At 34.9% G+C, this 18,982-nt stretch overlaps 1 protein-coding gene across 3 annotated transcripts in view; it reads left to right on the top strand.

Annotated features, from left to right (window-relative positions):
• Window positions 1-18,982, top strand: part of DPYD (dihydropyrimidine dehydrogenase) — a 701,368-nt gene that overhangs the window by 488,252 nt on the left and 194,134 nt on the right. For all 3 annotated transcript variants that reach the window (XM_039869542.1, XM_039869543.1, XM_039869544.1), the window contains 2 exons: window positions 4,935-5,055; window positions 5,904-6,023. In XM_039869542.1, the coding sequence (XP_039725476.1) occupies window positions 4,935-5,055; window positions 5,904-6,023 (241 nt within the window). The remainder of the gene's footprint in view (window positions 1-4,934; window positions 5,056-5,903; window positions 6,024-18,982) is intronic.

Below are 18,982 nucleotides of genomic sequence, written 5' to 3'. Positions count from 1 at the left end.
CATCTTCAACTTAAGGCGCAAGGGAAGTGGAGGTAAATATATATATCAAATATTTTATACACACATATGCTGCATGTATATACATTTATATACTTCTGACATTCTATATTCACATTATTTGTTTGTTATATGCATTCCCCGCAATCAAGATATAGAACACTTCCATCGCTCTCAAAAACTTCCTTATGTCTCTTCCCACTTAGTCCCTCCCCATCCCCCAGCTCTAATCCCAGCAGCCATTGTTCTGCTATCAGCATAAGTTTTTTCTTTGTGGAATTTCATATAAATGTGAACATATAGCATTTACTCCAAGTCATGGCACGATTCAGTAGTTTGTTTCTTTTTATTGCTGAATAGTAGTCCATTGTGTGGATACGCTAGAGTTTGTTTTTTCATTCACATATTAATATTTGGGTCGTTTCCAATTTGGGGCTATTTTGAAAAAGTTACTATGAACAATAATGTCTTTGTGTGGATATATGTTTTCATTTCTTGGATATGTAGCTAAGGTGGAATCGCTGGGTGGGTTGGTAAGTGCACGTTCACCTGTATAGGAAACTGAAAGTTTTCCAAGGCAATTGTATCATCGTTAGAATTCTTAAGTCTGGAAAACCATTGCAAGAAGGACACATCCTATGATACAAATTAATTTAAAACATCCCCATTTCAATGTACAATCTTCGCATTTGCTAATAATTCTACCTGGAGTACTTAACTACCTGGGGTAATTAATTCTTTTTTGTCCTATTTTACTGACATAGAAGAATAAATACAACACTTTTGCCTATTACTCTGAAGCTACATCTAGTCTTACAGATATAAATGAAGATGAAGCCTTTTATAGTTCGAGTTTACAATTGATGGCTGAATTTCACTTTAGGAAGCAGTTTTGCTAAAGAAGATGATGGTTTGGGACATGATAATGGGAAAGAAAATTAAGAAGTTGAAATAGGTACTCAGATTGATCTTCTGGGCCCCAGTTCTCTCCATCAGAAAAGTGGACGTAATAAAAATGCTAGTTACTTCCTGACATGTCATGTGAATTAAGACTTAGGAGTTCCTTAGTGGAAAACATTTTATAACTGGTAAAATTTTTTAGTGGATTCATTGAAATGTCACCTTCTAAGAAAACCATTTTGAAAAGAATTGTGCAGAGTGAAAATTACCAGGTAAATTGGAGAAAAATGTTTCTTACGGTCAAAAATTTCACTTGTAATTTAGCTTATCAAGAAATTCTCACAATCTCATTCTCTAGCACTTTTTCCTTTGTCCAGGGCATGAAACCAGTGAGATTTGACGCCCTAGGTAATTGGTGGAAATGCCTGTCCTACAGTGGAGAGGTCATCTTCGGGGCCTCTAAAGCAGCAGGGTGTGTCAGTAATAGAACCCCTGTAATGTGTAACTAGAGACATATGAGTTACTAGAATTAAAAATTATGGCCTACATAGAAAATTAAGCTTTAAAAAAATCAGTTTTGGACAATGGAAACTCCTGAAGCAAACAGTCTACTCAGCGCTACATTTTCTAATTTTTGCTCTTGTCATTGTTGTTTGGTTTTTATAGAAATCTATTCCAGAGTGTCTTAATTGCAGACAAACACAGGGCTTCTCCTCATTAAAATTGTCAAAGAAGCCAAATTTGTCTCTAGCTTGTTTTCATCTTATTTTCAGCAATTCACAAATCTGGTGTGATACCTTCACCTTTATAGTACCCTCAAGACCACCATTTGCTTCCAGGACCATCATTCATTCCTTTGAGGGCTTCAGTGCTTTCCTGCATGTCATATCACACACCTCCATCACAGAAAAACCCATTCTGTTGCCACAGAGCTTCCTTTGGTGATCACATGAATAATAAAAGAGTTAACAGGTATTGAAGAAGAACACATACATACATATGAGCAGTTGCTGTGTGAGAGATTGCAAATCATGGTCAGAACGGGCATTATTAATACCTGTAGGAAGAAACAATAAAAATGTGGTGATCTTGGTAGATATAATCCACTTTTTGTGGATTATACACTTTAGAACATTTGTTAAGCTATTCTTTATTGCATAATTATCTACCATTTTTCTTCAATATTATCCCATATTTGTGAACAAGTCTTGGATTTCATGCTTTTAGATATTATCTATTATAAAATATACCCAAGTATTTCTTAAACTATGTCTATATTTTTATGACCATATAAAGAAATAAATTGACAGTGTGCCGTTTTTATTTATTTTTCTCTCATTGTCACAATGACTATTTTTTGAGTACCTGCAATGATATTTTTGTGCCCCAAAGCAGAAAAGAAATCCAGAATTGTTTTGTTTTATTCACTTTTTGTTGGTGTTGATAATGTAAAAATTTCACTTTGTCTGAGAGCTAATAGTACCTTTGTATATTTTCTATCCTGAAGATTTTGGGGAGAATTAGAAATTGTCTAAAATTTATTCATTTCAATAAGTTTCTGAAAACCGGCTTGTTAGGAAGGGCAACACTATTTGAGACAGTCATTGAAAAATGAGAAGGTCAAGATGCAGAAACACTGTTAATTGCTTTTAGGTCTTGAACATTAATATCAAAAGTGTGAGGAAACCAGAAATGTGTGAATAGTTATAGTCTATCCTTTTTTCTTTTTTTAGTCTATCCTTTAATTCCCCAAAGTATACAGATTCATCGTTGTCTTAGCCTTACCACATTTCTAGTTTGTATTAAAATGTTTCCTAGTATGCTTGTCCAACTAAACTTCTCAATTTACAAACAGTCATTACTTTCACAATAATGTTGTTTTTAAAATTCCTAGGTAACAAAATTATGTTTTAGCTGGGTGTGAGGATTAGTCAGCAGATAGTTGGCTGAGTGCAAAGACGAGAAAAAATATATCTGATCACCATGAACCTTACTCGAAGAAGTACAGGAGGGTCAAATTATGGTATTTCAAAATATAGATAGATGATTCAAGTAAGTAACACTAACGAGAGACCATGTTTTTAAAAACAAAACTGAAAAACTTTGAACAAATTCCAGATTGTTTAACAATGGGTAAAAGACATTCATTTAAAGTATTCAACTAGTGAGAATAAACAACAAAAAAGGTGTGACAAATATTCAAAGTAAATTATAAAGACATAGTGGTCAATAGTATTGAAAGCCACTTAGAAGCCTATATCAGATTATTAGTGTTTACTCAATTGGAACCAAATATTTTAAATTTGTTTCAGTAATCCTTATCAGGCTACCTTCCGTATATTATGCAATTCAAGTGATCTTTAAATTATTGTCAAATTCTACCTTAAAGAGAGCTTTCACAAAGGACATGCAATTCATATCATCTAGAGTTACTGTCATTTCTAGGCTAAGTCCCATGGAAATTCATAACTTAAAAATGAAAGTCACAAAGATGCAACTGCCTTCATAATACCAATGTAGCAGTTATAAATATTTCATGAACATTGCATGGGCAGGGGCAGATCTCCATTTTCATGAGTTAGAATTTGTACAGCTAAGTCTCCAGATTTTACTATTCATAATGCACGGTATGCCCTGTAGAGCATTCCATATAATGCTTTTTTAATATTTATGTTTAATGAAGAAATTACTGTTCTGAAAAGAGAACAAGCCAAGCCAAAGAATTTTTTGTTAAAATTATTAGTTTTGCTGAATAGAGACAAAAACAATCAACAGAAATTACCTTGTTGCAGTATCTTAGCATATAAATGCATAACTTTTAGAGGAATACAAGATGATGGATCAAGACACATTAAATCGAAGTGAAAAGGTTCTTTCTAAAGGTTATAACGTTAGAAATCTCATCTTAAAGGAATTCAAAAGGTTAAAATGCAAAGAGCAACTTTCTTACATGAAAAAATATTAATTACAAATGATATAGTTGCCTACTGTTTCATAGTTTAAATATATGTCTATATATTTTTCTGGATTTTTCTTTTATTCAAAAAACATTTTAGCTTGCTAAGATAATATTACCAAGTACAATAATGAATTGCTATTGCATATTTTAAGGAAATTTATCAAAGCGCATTATCAGTACCTGTCAGAATAAATTTTGCACTAAAAGTAATGAAAAAAAGGACTATTGTATCTGTTGAAATCAAAGAACATTACTACAGCTAAGTTATTTTCAATGGAAAGGATAGGTGATTGCCCTCTAAATGATATTTGTCCCATGAGAACACAGAAGCCTGAAAAATCACAGGAAACAGGCATAAGAAAATGTCTATTCCTTGCTTTTAAAAATGAACATTTAATACTTTATTTCATTTTTGTCATTTTGATCAATGCTTTCAAGTAGATAAATGTTCAAAAATGCTGCACAGATCTTGGTAACATTTACAAAAGCTAAAGATACTGATCGGCTCATGTATAATCTAAGTCTGAATTATTCTTTATTAACATATGCTATATATCATAATTAGATAGATTAGGAAGTCACAAATTTTCTTCTGAATACACTTCAGCAGGCTTAAGTCTTCGAATAATGAAAACAAACAGACTTCAGATTTAGTATTCACCTATGAGTCAGCAGTTTAAATTAATTTTTTCGTTAGACTTAAATCAAGGAAGTCACTAGAAATTGTATAATGTTTCCCAAACTTCACACCAGAAGGTAATGTTTTATTCCTGCTATTATTTAACTGGAAGTAGGAAACTGGTCCTTGCATGTGTGTCTTTGTAATTTTATTTCCCAAAGGCTTCAGTTGAGGAATGTAACCTTTATGTGATAAACTTGCAGTTCACTTGAAATATGTTAAGCTTAGTTCCCTAATGAGTCTAGGTGTAATACCGAGGAGGAATTTGAGAAATAGATCATAGAGCTCATTGTCAAGTTGGATTTGTCTTGCACATCTCCAGTTTTGCTGTTGTTCCGGTATTCATTTTGGTCACAATTCTTTAATTATGTTCTATATTTAACTGACCTATTTGAACAGGATCCAGAGCTGGTGCGGAACATCTGTCGCTGGGTTAGGCAATCTGTTCAAGTTCCTTTTTTTGCCAAATTGACCCCAAACGTCACTGATATCGTCAGCATTGCAAAAGCTGCAAAGGAAGGTAAGAATTCTAGACCTACACCAATTGCCTAGAAATATAAGTATGGGCATGAATTATATAGCCATATAAAATATTTTTATGCACAAATATATGTATGTATATCTTTGTTTAGAGTTTAAGAACAGCATTGGGTTGGTTACTTGATCTCCCAAATACAGTGGATTCACACCTGGACAAACTTATAAATGGACTCCAAACTTTGACCAGGGCAAATAAGAGCATTTATAGCTTTTTCTAATAAGCACCTGATTTACACACAAAGAATTATAAGACAAAACCATAGTCACATAGCCACTCTAAAACAAATGATCTCATAATGTAATCCAGCAATAGCATTTAAAAACCTATATGAAGTGAAAAAAAAAAAAAGATAGCAGCTTCTACAATGTGAAATTTCTTTTGAGTTTCCATTATACTTTGTAGGGCCTACTACACTGCCTTAAACATATGTTCAGTAGATGTCTTTTGAATGAATAAATCATACAATTAGTGCATGATTTTTCAAAATCAGCTATGCTGTGTTCTATCCAGTGGAAATAACATCGCGATTTGCAAAAATATTGTAAATTACCTAGAAAATAATACAAAACATTTGGCATCCATAAATCTATATGATAATTGGAAAAATGGAGTGGTGGTAATTAAAAACTTTTATGTCTAGCATTTTAAGCATAATTGTAGGAGAGAAATTAGTGGAGACTTTTGATGAGCTGAAATGTTCTCAACAGGAAGTAGTAGAATATACTTTTCCTATGTTGTTCGGGTTTGAATGGGTTTTAACAATTGTCCCTTTAAAAACTGCAAGTAAAAAAAAAAACTGTAGGTAAATATTGATGTGTTTTTCATAGGTGGTGCAGACGGTGTTACAGCCACCAATACTGTCTCGGGTCTGATGGGATTAAAAGCTGATGGCACACCCTGGCCAGCAGTGGGCATTGGGAAGAGGACTACTTATGGAGGAGTGTCTGGTAAGTGTTACCCTCTCTTTGCATTTTGCTTTCTTGGAGGTCGCTGAAAAATCAGGAGGTCATGTCACAACAGGAGTATCATGTCTTTTATGATCTTACATTGATATAACCCATCACTGGTCAAAACTCCTAATAGTTATGACAGATAACTATTTGAGTGTGAAGGCTCAAATAACCGATAGCACAAGATGAGAGAATACTAAAATAGGGTTTTATGTGAATTCTATTCTCTTGTGGTCTTTGCTTTCCTCAGGATTTCTCATTGTCATAATTTTCTTGTCACTTATTAGTAAAGGCTAATCCCAGGGCCTTCTAAGAGGAAAACATAAGCATCTTTTTTGTATTAGTTTCCACTTTTCCTAAAGTTTTTAAATCTACCTTCTTCAAAAAATCTTGTTTTCATAACTGCCTCGAACAGACCATTAAAACATTGCATTTGTAGCTTCAGCTACAAATGGGACATTTGCAGATCTCATACCTTTCCACACTCATTCTCATCATCAAACACTTGCATTTTAAACAGAAAGAGTTTTCGTCCCAAAGTCCCGTTCATCGTCTTTGCCCTGTGCACTCTGTTGCTGTGACAACATGAACTTGGTCTTGCAAAGACAATACTGTGAGGTTCTTGACTGTACTGGTATGGGGATTAATCTCCTTGGTGATAGACAGTGCTGAATATACAAAACATAGCAGTGTCCCACTGCTCAAGAAAGCATTGCTGAATCAGACCAAAATGTGCTTTTGGAATAGGCTGGATGAACACAAATAAAGCACTGTCCATGCTGAGGCATTATGTTTTCAGAGCATAAAGTGTGTCTATGAACCATGATTTAAAAAAGAAAAAAAAAAGATTATATTCTGCTTTTAATTGAATGCTGTTCCCATTCTCACAATGTCGGAAAGAGGAAGGCGGGTGAGGAGCACCTGCTCAGGGTCCAGACACAGCTCCCTTTTATCAGGAGCTATCAAACAGGGCCTTAAATATTATTGTAATGCAGAATAACACGGACCGCGTTAGCATGTGCCACAGAAAGAGAGTCAGGAGGCTTCATAGTGGGCTGTAACGTGCACTATGTTTTCTGTCAGCCCGTTTCAATTTTTTCAGCCTGCCATGTTGACAGCAAGAGAATAAAGGAGGTCACAGAAGGTGCTGAACATTAAAAATTAATAAAAGAACTATTGCAGTAGTATTTTATATAAGTAACACCATTCACGGTTTCTCATTTAAGCTGCAATTTCTGAATATTCTCCCATACTATAACTCAGTCTCATAAAACTACAAAATTACAGCATTAGAAAAAGTCTTTGTGTCGCAGTCTTTAAGCATACACACACTGCAAATTATAGCGGTACCTGAAAACAAGTTCAGCTATACCTCAGGGCCTGTTAACATTTCTATAAAACTCCATTTCTAAGATTTATAAATTCATATATAAATAATCACTTGGGCTATAAGCTCAGCTAAGCCTGAGTGGAACTTTCATTGTAAACAGCAGAAAGTCCTTAACATTTTTAAGGGCTTGTACCTCATTTCTAATAGGGTCTATATTAAGACCCTTCACATTAGACAACCTGTTTTGAAAATAGCCTTCCTCCGTATCGAAAAAAGTAATAGTTTTTCTCCTACAAAACACTGTTTGCTTTAATTTGAAGGTAATAGAATTTGAAAAAAATGGTTTAAACAGGCAATGATAATAAATTTTAGGAAAGAAGCAAGGCCTATAACAAAGTATCTTCAATACTTAGCTTAGCAAAATTGTGTTAAATAACAATGGCTTTAAATTTTAGGAGTGATAAAAATGTCAAAATGGCTAACTACCATTCTGAGTTTTATCAAATATGGCTTTTAAGACTCCAAATGAGCCTCGCAGTGGTTCCCAACCTTTTGGGAACCAGGGACCGGTGCTCCTATGAGAATCTAATGCCTGATGATCTGAGGTGGAGCTGAGGTGTTGATGCTAGCGCTGGGGAGCGGCTGCAAATAGAGATGTAGCTTTGCTTGCTCCCTTACCCACCGTTCACCTCCTGCTGTGCGGCCTGGGAGCTGGCGACCCTGAAGAGCATCACACAAAATATGCCAGATACTTTTATAAGATTAAAAAAAAAATCACCACAGCTCAGTGCTAATACATTCCCATAGCATGAGAATGTCTACTTTTACAAGAGCTGCTTGAATCAGAGAGTTTTCTTTTTACATGAAAGCTAAGTAGAATTTTTAGATAGCCACCTGAAATACAATGCATATTGTATGTAGGGAAGGACATTTTCCCTTTCAGTATTCTTTAGCTCTTCATTCAGTTTTAATTATTTTTTCTCAGAATAAGATATCTGCTATTTGAAAAGAAGGTTTTGGTTTATTGAAATGGTGAAATAGTGAGGTGCTTGGGGGTAGTGCATCTGCTACAGAAAATTGGTCGCATTTTAGTAATGTCCTTTTAAAATGCATTAGCTAATAAAGGGAGGCGATAGCATTGGGAAGGCAAAACCTCAGATAAGGAATATCAGTTGAATTATTTCAAGTCTGGAATCTAAAGTAAAGCGATGTTTTCAAACTTTGGTTCCCAACTCACAAGTGTACTATGGAGTCGAGTTTAATGAACTGCAATAAACATTTTTTTAAAGTGAAATAGAATAGAAAACATGTCAGAATGCTTTGCACAGTTAGGAGAAACACTGGTCAAATATCTTTTTCAGTTATACATGTAATACACACATGTATATAATTTCTGTACTGGGTCATGGTATGAAGAGCATTATTTATTGTGTTTAACTTCAAAAAGCCTGAAAGCTATTGTTTTAAAAGGAGGTCTCTTTGTTAAATAAAAATGTCAATTAGCCTACCAAAGTCATTAAACAAAGTAATTTCTACTTGTTGCAGTTTAAATTTATGTCAACAGGGGAAGTTAGCACCCCATTTCAAGGTCTCATTTTCAGCTTTGTAATTTTAGAAATTATATTTTTCCAACTCACCTGTGTGGGAGGGCAAAGTATATGAGCCAAATTCATAATAGAATGATTTATAAACCTGAATTTCAGTTGTAGGAGAAATACCTGGCAATACATTCATGGTCACAGTGTGAATCCATTAAAGGCTGAATTATAGAAGTAAAGGTGATGTCATAGAACAGTATCAGAAGAGATCTTCAGTATTCATAAGGAATATTTTCATGAAATTGGATGGCTAATTAAGCTCTCCACCATGTAAATACTTCTGTTCACATCATTAAGTCTAAAGAACCAATGTTCTCTACCCTACTTTGGACAGTGAGATTTACTGCTGTAAGTTGTTACCACCTAACTTTTCTTTTTCCAGAATCCATGCAGAGAGTTTACATTAATATCAAGCAACAGTTTGTTCATGTAACACCACACAGTTGAGTTATTAGTTATTATTCATTTGTTTTTTTGTTTTTTTTAAAGAGGAAAAGAGAAAAAACTCTTTGGCTTTATTTATTTGATTGAAAGAGACACTAATCTCATCAGTAACATTATTTATAAACTCCATCCTCAAGTGGACTAGTCATTATTTTTCCTAGTTTTAGTTTTAAATTCTGACCTTTTCCTTGTCCCTGCCCCCAAACGATGACATCTTAAGATAGCCCAGAGATTACTATCACCTATATAAATGGTGTTATCCAGCTTTGGTGTGACATTTTTACATGAAGTCCTCCCTGTGGACAAGATCCTTTTAGAGATAATTAAGAATGAGTCTGCATGGCATAACTAAAAATATGACTTTTTGGCATCTGACTTCATGAAAATGACATTTATTTATTTACAGCTGCATCAGAGAAAAAGTAATCAAGCATCTTTCAATGAGGTAAACTCATTTGAAGGAGTTTTTGTTCATTGTGTTTTAAATGTTTCTTTTTATTAATGGTGGATAGGCATATTTCTTGTGTTTGTTATGTTATTCCATTGTCCTATACATATTTTGTATATATAAACACACACATACTCACACATAAGGAAAAGATCTGAAATTTCTCTGAAGGAGGAACTTTGAAACGATGACAGGTACTTTATGCTCAACATAATTTACCTCCCACAAGCTTGAAAAATTAGCATTGTTATAAATTATTTTATTTGCCAAATTTGTTTTAGTTTACCAAAAGAAGAAATTTTTGTTCTCAATTTCAAATTTTGGATGCTTGTTTGAAATTATTGATTCTATATCAACTTAGTTAAAACAATAGAACACATTTTATTCAATGTTAATAATTACAAATTTTATTACTGACTTCTGAATAATTAATCAGAGATGACCATCAAGATTTGTTCTCTGTTTCAGGAACCCAAACTTACTAATCACATGTAGGATATTATAGAAGGTTTAAGAAATGATTGTGTATTTCTCAACAAATGGTAATGGTATACTCCAAAGATACTCTAAAATTCTACAAATAGATAATGAATGATTTGAAATCTAGCCATGTGGACCATTAGACACTGAATCTATCTGGGCTCTTATGGTTACAAGCCTCCTAAAAGTGATTTCACTGTAAAATCAACATGGGAAATACCAATAAAAGAAGGTGCAAGTTAGAAATGTTGCCAGTAACTTATAAATCTGTGCCAGTTTAGGGCTGGAAATAAATACAAAGTATATAGTTCAGAAAACTTGAGTGAATCAATACAGTAGTTTGAAAAAGGATCTTAAGCATTGACTCCATATTGAATACTTTGTTTTAAAAACAATGACGAAGGCATGAATCGTGGGGACCATGTAGTGACTAAGCTGCGTGCACTCAGCCACTGGGCATTTGGTCAATACAAATGCAATGTAACCCGCTCCAATCAGAAACTCAAATTTATTTTGAAGTATGTAATAGTAACTATTTGTGTAAAATGGGGAGGATGACAAAATATATAACAGATTGGAAACCCAGAAGTTTCAGTTACGTTTTGCTTTGAATAACTATTTTCATGTATGCAAGCAACTGAAGATTTGGGAGGATTGCTTTAAGTTCTTACACTATACATTACAATTATATCATAAAATGTAGTACTGGTATTTTTTAATAGGAAGTGGTTCTTAATGGGCCAGATTTTTTTCATGTGTCAATCACATGATTATTGATGCATAAAATCCTTTCAGAAAAACACACCTACTATCTGTCATAAAATTTCAGCTATCAATTGTAACCATCTTTATCAATAAAAGCTTAGATTTTAATATTTTAATGTCTCAAATAACCTGATAGATAAAGCTAATATTTAAATGAATACAAAGTGATAAATCATGCCATAAAGAATAATTAAAGAACTTTCTACTTTGTACTCACTCATCTCCTTTCTTTTTTTGTGTATACCAAAATAATGCAAAAAATTTAGCCTTTTATCCATACATATAAAAACATTCTTAGACTATCAAAAATTTAACTGAGCAAATGATTAAAAACCATATATAAATATATATACTATATTTGCAGAATAGTCAAAAGTAGCATATTAAATAAAGATGCTGAATAACAATTTTCATTATAAATTATTAGTTTGAGAGAAGCTCAACATTAGAACTATTCTCATTTAAATCATGCTCATTTGAATATATTCCTGTACAGATTGACAAAGAATCCCCTTTTGCATTATATTGCCTTTCCTGAAGCCAGGTTTCTCACTGTTTGGCCGTCATTGGTCTGTGCAGAAGATCAGAGCCCTAATAATAGATTTTTGACAGTGAGCTCGCCTGCTACCTGCCCTACACAAATCCTTACTGTTCATGTTTGCTTCATGGCAACAAAGCAGACAGAAGGAAAATGCCAAGTGCTGAGTTTGAGGTACAGCCTTGCCTTGGCTTGACATTTCAGCAGAATAGCAGTTTATGAGATGCATAATTTTTCATCTGGGACTCAGCTGCCATATTCATAGATTCTTACAGCTCATCGAAGGACTGGAGCAAGGGCAAAGGTTTAAAGCATAGATCAAGTTCTACATTTTTTCTTAAGGTATTTTAAAATAACTGTGGTCCTTCAGATAAATGATAAAATTGAATAGTATTTAAGAACCAGAAAATTCATAGTGTATAGATATTATATATATTTCTTTTGTTCAAAATTAGGAAAATAAATTAACATCTGTACCAGCTCCTACTATTCGATAGACTTTGTAACCAAAGGACTCTGACAAGCATATTAAGAAAACTTACCTTTGAAGCAGTGGTAATGAATTATTAAATTTCTTTCCTCTATGCGTGTTTTTTTTTTTCATAAAGAATGATTTCAAGCTTGAAATTAATCAAAAATGTTCTATTATGAAAGTAAAGCCAGAGAGTATTGTGTCACTGTTTGAGCTTGAATTTAAATATTCACAGATTCATGCATATCTACTGTACTAAAAAATCAGTGTAGGTACACGTCAGTGACTGTTTAATTTGGAACTACACATCTCCGTAAGCTTCAGAAACAGTTCACCATGTCACAGTCTCATACAGAACAATGGTACAGTACATTGGATTAATTAAAGAAGCCTTGCAGAGAACTGAGTTCTCAGTATGTCAAGATTTCAATTTTATGTTAAATATTTTCTAAAGGCCAGACCCTTAAATCTCAGGGGTTGTACCAAGCAGTGAGCTGTGAATTTAACCATAGGCTAACTGCTAATGATAAGGAAAAGAGTCCTAGTCGAGGCAGCTGTAATACAGTCACTGGATTAGGCTATCAATCACTCAGCTCCCTAAGGAAAAGAAGACCCAACAGTGAAAAGGGAAATTAGGAAAAGAGGGCATGACTAGAATGAGATTCCTCACCATCTTTATCCATTCATCTTAAATCTCTAAGCATCAGACCAAACTGTCCAGCATTACTATGACTACAAAGCCAACATATTTACTCCTGACATCTAGAGAACTAGCAAAATGTCACTGGCTATCAGTAGTTGAAGATCTTTAAACCCTCTGGAAGCAAATGCCTAATTACATAATAAAAACTATATTAATCCATAATTTTTGGATCTAAGATTTATGAGTATGATTCTTTTTTGTATAAGGATTCATGTATATTGGTAAGGGAAATATTCTTATTTAACTTATCAACCATAGCCAAGTTTTGCTTATGGAAGTTCTATTGGTGAGGTGAGATTTTAGTAGCTCAGTGGTTCTCAAACTTTCATATGCACCAGAACCTAGGGAACTTGTTAGGATACAGATTGCTGGCTACCTCCATCAGAGTGACAGATAAGTCTTGGAGGGCCTGAGAATCTGCATTGAAAAATATATGAAAAATGTTAGTGTCAGTGAGCTTTGTGCTTTGAGTATCTTTTTCCAAAATAATGTCAAAAGCCTTAATAAATTGTAAAGCTAAAGAATCATAGTGTTCCACAATAAATGCAGAATCTCTTCTCACAACTAAGTATCTGATACAAACTGTAGTAAATGGGATCAGAATTCCTTCTTTAAAAAAGTAGTAAAACAGTATTTGAGGTCTCAGAATAGAAAAAAGAAATATGTCACTCTTAAGATTAAATGTTGGGGACTTCCAGTCAAGATGGCAGAGTAGGTGAAAGCTGTGTTTGCCTCCTCCCAGACCACATCAAAATTACAGATAAACTACAGAACAGCCATCGCTGAGGATCACCTGAAGTCTAGCTGATTAGAATTCATACAACTAAGGACATATAGAAGAAGCCACATTGAGGCTGGTATGGGGGCAGAGAGGCAGAATGGGCTGGCCTCTCCCGATATCTCTCCCGATTTTTATGATGGTTAAAAATCGGAAGAGATATCTCGTCTGCATAGTTTCCTTCTGAGGAGTAAGAGATCTCAGCTCCACACAAGGCTCCCCAGCCTAGGGTTGTAGTGTGGAGAAGAAAAGTCCCCACAACTTCTGGCTCAGTGGTTCCAGCAGAGATTTTGGTTAAGTGAGATGGAGGGATGCTGGAGGCTCAGGCTTTCCTCTTAAGGGGCCCATGCATGGACTTACATGCTGACAATCTCACTTGCTCTGAGCTCCAGTGCTGGGGCAGCAGCTCAAAAGGAGCCAGAGATTTGTTCACTCAGTTTTGTATTACCTATTGCTAATTCACCTTCTAACTTCCTTGATAGCATAATAAAACTTTTGATACATTCAGAATCAAAAAAAAGAAAAAGAAAAAGAAAAAAAGGCCCCAGGGGCATACAAGGAGGAACTGAATGTGTGGTCTGGCTTCAGACCAGGACTGGAGGGGCAGCTTCCTTCCAGACAGAAGTACTGGCAGAGGCCATTGTGTCTTTGTTGAGCCCAAACTCACCTAACCTGAACACACATTTGGGCAACATATCTGAGTCTCCATTAACCTGGCTAACACTGTTGGCCCCGCCCTGGGAATTTCCTTGTACCTTGTGGGTACACCCAAGCTGCTTTCAGTCACTTTTCCATACAAACGGCCTATCTTGGCTCATGCTGCTGACTATCTTAAAATCTCTCAAAGGTTCATGAACCCCAAACTGCATCTGGCCTCAGCATGGTTCATATCTCTTATTGAGCAGCCCCAAGCCTGGCACAAGTAACAGCCTAACTTGGTTCACAGTTTAGCCTGTTCCAGGCACCTCAAAAACCAGCAGAAGTAGCAACCATCTTCAATCACTTTGTAGCTCATATTAAGTGGCCTTGGGCAAGGCTGACCTTGGCCTGCACCAGAGTTCCTCCCAAGAGGCCCCAGAATCAACATACCTTCTGGCCAGCTTCAAACCACACCAGAGCATCACCCAACCATATCCACAAATGACAAACCCAACAGGCAGACTCAACAGGCACCAAAGCCTCGCTAATATGAATCCTGATCCCTACTATAGTCATGGTCAGTCCTCAAAACCAATCAACCTGAGGGTCAATCCCTCCCATTGATGTAGCAACAGCAATCAAGGCTGAACTATAACTAGAGGGCACACACAGCACTCAAAGGACATAACTGGACAACCCATCTCAGGTGACCAGGGAGACTGTGCCACTGGGCCCCATAGGACACCTACTAAAAGAGGGTTACTCTATCAAGAATGGGAGATGGAGCAGCTCTACCTAATACATAGAAACAAAAGTAGACAAAATAAGGAGACAAACATGTCCCAAATGAAAGAACAGGAGAAAACTCCAGAAAAAGAACTAAACAAAATGAAGATGAACAATCTGTCAGATGCAGAGTTCAAAACACTGGTTATAAGGATGCTCAGTGATCTGAGAACATCAACAGAGAAATAGAAAACAAAAATGGAAATAGAAAACATAAAAAAGAATGAGTCACAAATGAAGAATACAGTAACCGAAATGAATACATTAGAGGAACTCGACAATAGATTAGGTAAAGCAGAGGATTGAATTAGCAATTTGAAGGTAGAAGAAAACCCAATTAGAACAAGAAGAAAAAATAATTCAAAAAGATAAGTATAGTTTAAGGGGCTTCTGGGACCACATCAAATGTACTAACATTCACATCATAGGAGTACCAGAAGGAGAAGAGAGACAGCAAGGAATTGAAAACCTATTTGAGGAAACAATGATGGAAAACTTTTCCTAACCTACAAACCCAGGAATTTCAGAGAGTTCTAAACAAGATAAACTCGAAGAGGTCCTCACCAAGATGCATCATAATTAAAATGCCAAAAATTAAAGACAATCTAACAAGCAGTAAGAAGAAAGCAGTTAGTTACCTACAAGGGAGCACCCTGAAGACTGTCAGCTGATTTTTCAATGGAAACATTGCAGGCCAGCAGATATTGGCACAAAATATTCAAAGTAATGAAAAGCAAAGTCCTACAACCAAGATTACTCTACCTAGCAAAGATATCATTCAGAATCAAAGGACAGATAAAGAACTTCCCAGGCAAGAACAAGCTAAGGGAATTCATCACCACAAAGCCAGTATTACAAGAAAATTAAAGAGACTTTTTGAGAAGAAGAAAAAAAGATAAAAAATATGAATAATAAAAGGCAAGAACTACATTTCTATCAATTACCTTAAATACAGGTGGGTTAAATGTTCCCATTAAAAGAGATAGGGTTGCTGAATGGAGAAGAAAACAAGACCCTTACATATGCTACCTACGAGAGACACTTCAGATCAAAAGACACACACAGACCGAAAGTAATGGGGTGGATAAAGATAGTTCATGAAAATAGAAACAGCAACAACAAAAAACTGGGAGTAGCAACACTTATATCAGACAAAATACAAAGCTTTAAAACAAAGGCAAGAGACAAAGAAGGACCCAGCAATTTTATTATTAAATGAAACCCAAAACATTGACTCAGAAAAACATATCTATCCATTTGTTCATTGCAGTATTATTTACAATAGCTGAGATTTGGAAGCAACTTAAATTTCTATCAGATTAATGGATAAAAATGAAGTGGTCCATAAATACTATGGAATATTATTCAGCCATAAAAAATGAAATCTCGGCATCTGCAACAACATGGATAGATCTAGAGGGTATTATTCTAAGTGAAATAAGTCAGAAAAAAACAAATGCTATATGATTTCACTTATATTAGCAATCTAAAAAAAAAAAGCAAAATAAACAAAAAAAGAAACAACTCATAGATAAGGAAAACATTTTTATGGATTCAGTTGGAAGAGTGGTTGGGATTTGGGTGAAAAGGAAGGGATTAAGAAGTACAAATTGATAGTTACAAAATAGTCATGGGATGTAAAGTGTAGCATAGGGAATATAGTCAATAACATTGTGATAACTATGTATGGTAGGTATTAGATCTATTAGGGTGGTCACTTTGTAAGTTATATAATCACTATGCTATACACCTGAAACTAGTATGATATTATATGTCAACTATAACTGAAAAAATATTCTGAAATATTAATTGAATGCAAACCATTGTTTATACAAAGAATCCATTCTGCATGCCACTAAAGACAATTTATAAATATTAGTAATCTTTGAAAAGGAAACAGATGTCAGGGACAGACAAGAGTAAAATTCAGCTTACAGTTGTGAAATATTATGTCTTTCTTTTTGACTTTGTGCAGTTACTAACATATTAAATAATAACAGTTCTCTCCAAGGACAAGTGCTTGCATATCAATGCACCTGGTTATTTTCTCTGGCTCTAAAATGTAGCAGACAACAGTAGTGGTAGTCTCCTCCTCTTCTCTCTTCATTAATTCTTTCCTATCATCCCTATACAATGACATCTTTTATCAGTAGAAAAGAGAAGAAAACCAACATTTTGAGAATAAGCTGTTTCAGTACATGATATGCCTGCTGTTAGCATAGTTACACTGTGCACTGAGAGTCTTCCAAGGTCTATTCATAACACTGTTTGTCAACCAAGGAAACTGCCTGCAGCCTTTCTGGATGAAGTGTTCTGGTATGCAGCCCTGGCAATTTAGTACCATATGAATCCCTGATAGCAAACTGCATCAAAATTTTCAAGAGGTTCATAAATGTGGGCAGAGAGGACCCTTGAGAGAACCATACTGTCACCCAATTATAAGCTACTTCCTTAAAACCAGCACCGATATTTTGAATTATGTTGTTTGGAATTCCATAATTTGTACATTGTAGGGCTATATGTCATTGTAACATTTGAGATCATTGAGAAATATGCCTCTTTTATAAACTGGAAAGGACAGTGGAGACACGGGAGTTGGGAATAGAAAAACAGGCTTGATACCTTGACTACACTCCTTCTCAGACATATAAAATTTAAGGAGTAATACATATGGAAATTTGGGATCTAGAAAATAATTTCCTTAAAGTTAGTTTTCCAGTGGGGTACGTACTTATGTGTGAAATGCAACACTGGGTATAAATACTTCTATAAGAAAAAGCTAGCTTATTTCATCTAATCTTCACATAGCTTTATGACAACTAAGCAGCACCTTGGTTTTCTACTTTTATGAACTCGACTATGGCTCTTAAAGCAGCACCAGCAATTTTAAGAAAATTTTCATGCATGGGTTGATAAATCTCAGTAGATAAGTTCATATATGCTTGTGATAGTATTTGAAAAGTTGTTTTGCTAGACTTTTGTGTTATTGGCAAAATGGGTAAGCATTTCTGCATCCCTTAGCACTTACTATTCAAGCAGTGGTTAGCAGCTACGTGGGAATATCAAGGCCTTTGAAAAATATATTTATGTGCCGAGCACAGTATCACACACTTTGTATGCATTCTTATTTAAATAATTCTATGAGGTGGATATCATTGGGCCCATTTTACAAACAAAAACTCAAACTCTAGGTGGTTACGCAACTTGCCAAAGTTTATGTAGCCAGAATATGTTATATCTGAATTCAAACTCAGATCCGTCTCCAAAGATGAACTGCTAGGCATTTTTATCAATGTCTTTATTCAATGTCTACCATGGTAACTTTCTGTCTAAGTATAGTATACTCATTAAATTCTAGTAGGCTACCACTGTCACTAAGATTTACTCTATCTGGACTTGAAAATCTACGAGTATACTCTTCTGTGACCATTGTCAACATCATGTTCCTTATTAACTGTATTAGTCTGTTTCCATATTGGAAAATAGAGTCAAATAGGTGAAGTAGGGATAAATTCTTGAATTTATTCTGAAGAACAAAAGAATGACAGGAAGCATTCAGGCATTTTTTCTTAAAGTGTAAGCATGCAGCATTAGCTCGAAATAAAGCTGTCATCAATACAGCAATAAATGACCTTATTTCTTACTGACAGATAAACTGAGGGCTTAGTCTAACCATGATGCGAGAACAAACTTTGGGTGTCCTTCTTAATTTCATCGTTGTGATCTTCAGTCAGTTACAAATGGCCATGTGTTCCTACAACTGTCTCACCTTCTTTTTGAACAGATCCATCTTTTTCCTCAGTGGCAATATCATCTCCTTTATAATTTTAACTGAGCTTGCAAGAAGCACTACTCAGTAATTCAGAGATGCTACTCTTTCCTTAGGTGGAGTGAGAGAGAAGGACATTTTGAAGGTGATGAGGTGGAAAAGAAATTGGACCAAAAATCTTATGCTCAGCCCTTTCTGAAAGGAAA

This window comes from Pteropus medius, unplaced genomic scaffold (genome assembly GCF_902729225.1).
Source record: "Pteropus medius unplaced genomic scaffold, Ma_sr-lr_union100, whole genome shotgun sequence".
NCBI classification, from domain to species: Eukaryota; Metazoa; Chordata; class Mammalia; order Chiroptera; family Pteropodidae; genus Pteropus; species Pteropus medius.
The sequence above is the reverse complement of the archived record's forward strand: the minus strand, read 5'-3'. Positions and strand labels throughout refer to the sequence as shown.